Here is a 5,937-nt window from a genome sequence, read left to right as displayed (position 1 = left end):
ACATTGTAAGTTAACACATAATAATCATCCTGCCTCAGTGATTAATCGAGTTATGTCAAATAAGTAGCAATGTTTATTTTACATCACAACAATCAATTTTGATATCAAAACTACAAATACTTTTTAAATAGTTCAATACTATTTTGAATATAACAAGACAATTACCACCCCTATTTCTCCAGCAAAGACTATTTCTCGTGCCAATGTTTTTTATCTTTGCTGTTCTACACCCCACCCTACTAACGCTAACCATAAGAAAATCACTGAAGATCACAAATTTCGTCAATCTTAATTTAAGAAGTTAATTCGGTGTTTTTGTTTTGTTTATTTTGTTGTTGTTGTTTTTTCTCACAGTTTCATACCGGTTATATTCTTCTTTTTGTATGGAGTCAACCACGAGTCATGTTTACTTCACATTTTATCATTATTTTCTTATCTGTTCCATATGACATTATATCATTCATGCTTGCTGACAAACGATCGACTCATTTTACCGTAACAATGGGAAAATGTATTTAGATAGTGTTGTAACCGATTGATCAAGAATAAAGCTCTTCATGACATATGACATTACTGTTTTTTTTCCAGTTAAGTCATGTTAACAATATTGAGAAAAAACAAAATCTCTAAAGAACACCGAAGACGGCAAAATACGATTTTAACCTAATTTTAAGTGATAATATATACCTGTATTTAATTTAAGTTTCTTAAGAAAAGTGTGCAATTAAATGATATAATTTCTACAAATATTCTTGATTAACCCTCGTCTTCAATCAAAAACCTATACTTATAAAAGGACAGCTGGAACAGAAAATGTAGTTGCATTCTTGACATTAATCCAGGCAAAATAGTCTGTAACAAAATGTTGTTCTCAAGGTTTTATACTTTTGTTGTTTTGTTTCAAATATACAATTTTCAATTTGTTCTTGCAAAAGAACCAGTTTGTTCAAAATTTGCTTACGAAGAACAACTTTTAGAGAAAATGATAAGGACTGAAATTAAAGTAGAAACCATGGCAAACGAAATTAAGGCGACACAAGAGACTGTCATGGACACTTTAGGCGTCATTAAGAAAACTGTTCAAGAATTCACGGACAAGTTTGAAAGCTTACAGATCAACATTACGGAACGAATGCTGGAGGAAACTAAAAAAATTGAGAAGAAAACAAGTAAGTACATATTTTACTATCTTCTTTTAAAATACTTTTAAAGTGGTTTGGCCTGCAATGGAAGGCTTATTATACAATAAATAATAATGTTGATAGTATTTTATATCAGCCCATAACAAAACACCACGAAATAATCATTGATATGTATTGCGTTGAAAATTGTCACATATACGTACATGTATTAATTTATCACATACCCGTGCCGCTTTTACGACTCCGTAATATTGGTATTGCACGGCCGAGCATATTTTTTCATGTTACGCCATTTTAGTTATATACATAGTAAACATAGCGTCAAGACGCGCTCAATGTTATAATATAGGCGGTCAATGAAAAATGTTTTATTTTACTTCAAACGGTCTTTATTTGTGGTATGTGATAAATGGAATATTAAAAGAGTGTAAGTTCAATTCCAAATTTATTGAACTCTTTCAATAAAAGAATATTAAGCTCGCCAGAGGCTCGCATAATATTATGTTATTCAACTCGTTCAATAAATTCAGTATACAACTTACACTCATTAAACATCCTCTATAAAGCAGATTTTTTTCTAGAACATTTTATCGTTTTGTTCGATAAGAAACAAACAGCTGAAACTTTTTCGTATTTTTAAATTCATTGTTGATTTGAAGTCTTTCATTCAGTTTAATTATACATTTGAAATCACTCTTGAGGGTAATGCAATCTTTGCGTGCATTAACATCTTCAGAAGCAGGAGGACGTATTAAAAACACACAGGGCGAGGTATTGAATAAGTCGGATGCTACTGCATGAAAAAGGTGCACTAGCGCTATTCTCGCTTAAACGGTAATTCCACGTTTCGGTGTCTGTTTCTCGTATAAAAATCATGATTTCCATTTGTTAAAGCGATGTTATTTGACATTTTTGTTTTGATTATGTAACTACCAGAGACTTCGTTAATGGCTGACATTTTGTAATGTTTTCTGTCCTTTAGAAAAACTTAACTTATACAAAGTTTGAAATTAACTTTCGTGGAAACAATATTTCACGTTTTCATAAGGATGGCGTTTTCGTGGCGACGAGTTTTGGCCAATCATAGTGATCCTAAGTCGTCTGGATAAAGAGCATAATATTTCTAATATCAAATTTGATTTTATTCTATACCCGCAAGGCAAGACTTACACGTACGGTATTGACAAAATCTGTAAATTGTACCTAGTACAAGTTTGCTTCTTTAAAAAGAAACATGCGAGATGTCTTTTTTACAGCTGTAATTGTTCGAATGGCGGGAAAGTAATAACCTCTGATTAGTCTAATGTCATCTGCGAACAATAGCAACATATCGTCTATTTCCGTTAGTCTATCAGATAAGGAATAATCGGCGAGGTGTTCCAAAGTTGTGCAATAGAAACTTAAGTACAAAAATACATAAATATAATACATGCTTACTCAATAGCATAACATTTTGTTCAACAGTACACCTACAAGTTCGCTGTATATATACAGATAAAACCAGAAATAATTTACACATTACAAACTTGAATTATTGAAAATGATTTGGTCCGAAGCTTATAAATGCTTTGATTCAAAATTGAAATATTACCCTATGTTTGACTTCTTCTGTAGTCATTCTTCGCTAAACAAGTCATTCGAAAGGTCAGATTCAATTTTGACTTAAAAACAGTGCAACTTATTGCAGCATAAACTTGATACACGTACTGTTGATTAACTATTCTTTAAACTTGTAAACAGCAGAAAACCCTTTTATATAGCTAAACATTTCAAAGAGGTACATGCAACCTGTATATAGACAAAGCAGGAATTTCGTTCATAAAATTTGATAATTTTAGGGGATGATGTAGGGGTAAAAATAGTACATTAAGTTTGCGACCTCTTGTTGGGCGACTTTGCCATAATTGATTCTACGCGACCTTTAATGGCTGCGTGATGAGGAATGATTATATCTAAAAACAAGTATGAGCATTTCCGAAAATGCTTTGAATCGCCGTTTAGCCGCCATGAATATAGAAATGATATTCCTTTTCTTGCCTAATACCTTTATTGTATGTGGTCAACACATAAAGCCAATAAAATACTTGATTTACTCTACCATTCCATTCAGGTTAAATTATTTTAACGTTCTGAGATATTTTCATGTTCTGGGTCAAAATATCAAGGGAATATTGCTCATAAGAAAAATATCACAATAATTTAACGCGTATTACATCAGTCGGCAAAAATAATTGGCTACTTGCGTAATTAACAAAAGTTACATGCTACACATTAAAACTGATGTCTGTAAATGTTTTGTTCATGGATTCTATAAGTGGAATTAAAGTTTTTACTCCGTCGACGCTTTGCTTTAAAGTGATGCTATATTACAGATATGATGCTATAATAACTCACATGCTGTTCCAATGACCTGGACTGTTAATGATCCGATTGCTTTACAACGAAATGAGTAAAAAATGATGGCCTGATATATTACCCTAAAACAATACCCCTTTTCAAATTTCACAGTATTGTATCTATTAAAAGTGTTTATTGTCACTTTTTCGAATTCGCTGTTCAAAAAAGTAAACAATTTATTACAATCGATGATAATTTTTCGTTTAAGTAAAGTCATATTTTGAAGCGGAGCATGCGCATAACAATGTTTGTAGACTAGTTCTAACGATTGTAGGCCGTAAATAAGATGCATTAAACTCAATTTGATTGTAATTTAAACAATATTGTGCATTTTACATTTACAGATTTTATTTGCATAGTGAATTTTATTTCAGTGTTTAATAAGAATAAAAAATGCCATTCATCTAAATGTTTTACACAATGTTTTAAAGCTGTTGTTTTAATTTGATTACAGAGTTCTTTGAGAAGTTATATGAAGCGTCTCGAGTGAATTTAACGCAAGAAATTGAAAGCCAAAGAAACAGTGTTGTCAAATTACAAGGTAAGATTATGTCCTCTGTAATAAACGATGGAATATTTTCTTATCAGACTTTCTATAAGCGTCAATAACTACCTGAAACAAATTACATGTTATAACTGATCATTTATTTTATACATCTAATGCAATATCATTTTTTGCATGAATTATACATTGGATAGATATCGAACGCGCTACTGAAAAGTCATGGTAATAAATTTGGTATAAGAGTCTTTATCTCAATAACAGATTAATGCCAGTTTTTTTTCTAATGTTTAATTTCATACTAATTAAAAGAGGAAACATGTACTTTTATTATCGTATTGTAGTTTTGAACAAATGTGCTACATAAACATGATATTTATTTATCTATTTTTAATTCTGATTGTTTGACTGCTAATACCATTTAAACGCATTCAATTAACATGCCTATTCATTTACAGAAAAGTATGAACGTCCTGTTATTTTTTATGCACATCATGTGACAGATGTTGACACCGATGAAACAGAGCGGATTATATTTAATTATGCCATCATAAACGAAAGATCTGGATATGACACTTCAACAGGAATCTTCACAGCCCCTGTTTCGGGTCTGTACCAGTTTGCTGTCCATTTGTGTACACCGATTTCGAAATACGTTTATGTAGAAATATTTCATGAAGGAAACGTCATCATGAAAGATTACCTTTATGGTGTGGGAGAAAATGCCGTTTGCAGCTCAGTGACTGGAATAGTGAGAGTGAAATCAGGGGAACAAGTATGGGTTCAGCATCGTTCAAAAAATTCAAACTACAAACTTATTGAAGACATACACAGAATGAACACGTTTCTCGGAATGATTATTAATAGCTAGACTGTAACAATTGAGACATCTTCTTCAAGTAAACTTACACCCACCATCAAAGTTGCTTATTATGATACATCTGCTTGAACGTATTTTGTCTGAATGAAAGCATTATATTATTACTCAATGTTCTAAGGCTCTGAATTCCCTAATTTCTATATCACGTTTAAACTTTCATTTAAGGAAGCTTATTCACGGATGTGTGTCATGGCATATACGTCAGTTATTGTACGATCTAATGTGATACGCCAACAAGATCCTGAATGCTCAAGTGTTAATCTAAAATATTTTAGCATCATGTAGACGACCCAGTGTCCAGTGACTCATATTTATAAATTTATTTCCATTACATTGTATGATATACCTTTCAGGAAAACACAAGGCCAACAATCAATAAATGATCAAATACAAGCATTTGTTTCAGTTTAGTTATGTAAATGAACATTATATTACTGTACATTTTAGAATTAAAATGAAAATGTTTTCCTTCGTTTTTTTCACATAGGTTTCTTACATTCATATATTGATTGCAAATCCTCGACCCTTTCCATCAAACCTGGGACATTATATAATGGGACAAGCAACTGGGCACTAAAACCGTGTTAACTTTTCGTCGTATCAGTTGTACGCGCCACCATAATAAATATCTTAAGGGTATGATTTTTCGTAGCAAACAGTGTAAATAAGCAAAATATAAGGGAGCTCGTAAATGATATTTTCCAGTCTTTTGTATCTAGATGAAAATTTATCAATGTATTGTTTCAATAGCTTCGTAAATGTGTTATAATCGGCTGTCAAGTGGACGCCTATCTGGTCGGCAGTTGCTTGTCATAATATTTGCAACTCCAAGGCCCTTTCTGTCAAACATAAAAAAACGACATCGAACACAGTATGGCGATTGTATAAATATAAACGCATAATCTACTTTAATATATTTATTAAAACAGATATCTTTTTATCTTTCTATTGTTAGGTGTGTCTTTAAAAACAAAATATCCAACCAACATATCTTCACGAATGAGTTTTCCCTTATG

The 5,937-nt window shown here is 31.7% G+C and overlaps 1 protein-coding gene across 1 annotated transcript; it reads left to right on the top strand.

Annotated features, from left to right (window-relative positions):
- Window positions 1-807: 807 nt before the first annotated feature.
- Window positions 808-4,912, top strand: LOC132744594 (uncharacterized). The gene is made up of 3 exons (XM_060733353.1): window positions 808-1,169; window positions 3,994-4,080; window positions 4,500-4,912. Exons 1-3 carry the CDS (start codon window positions 863-865, stop codon window positions 4,910-4,912), a joined length of 807 nt encoding a protein of 268 aa, XP_060589336.1. The 5' UTR covers window positions 808-862.
- The last annotated feature ends 1,025 nt before the right edge of the window (window positions 4,913-5,937 follow it).

Source organism: Ruditapes philippinarum, unplaced genomic scaffold (genome assembly GCF_026571515.1).
Source record: "Ruditapes philippinarum isolate M1 unplaced genomic scaffold, ASM2657151v2 ctg4275_1_1_1_1, whole genome shotgun sequence".
NCBI lineage: Eukaryota > Metazoa > Mollusca > Bivalvia > Venerida > Veneridae > Ruditapes > Ruditapes philippinarum.
The sequence above is the reverse complement of the archived record's forward strand: the minus strand, read 5'-3'. Positions and strand labels throughout refer to the sequence as shown.

Coding starts and splice junctions, on each gene's coding strand:
- LOC132744594 (XM_060733353.1), top strand. CDS start 863: ATGTTGTTCTCAAGGTTTTATACTTTTGTTGTTTTGTTTCAAATATAC. Junction 1,170..3,993: donor AAAAATTGAGAAGAAAACAA/GTAAGTACATAT, acceptor ATTTGATTACAG/AGTTCTTTGAGAAGTTATAT. Junction 4,081..4,499: donor CAGTGTTGTCAAATTACAAG/GTAAGATTATGT, acceptor ATTCATTTACAG/AAAAGTATGAACGTCCTGTT.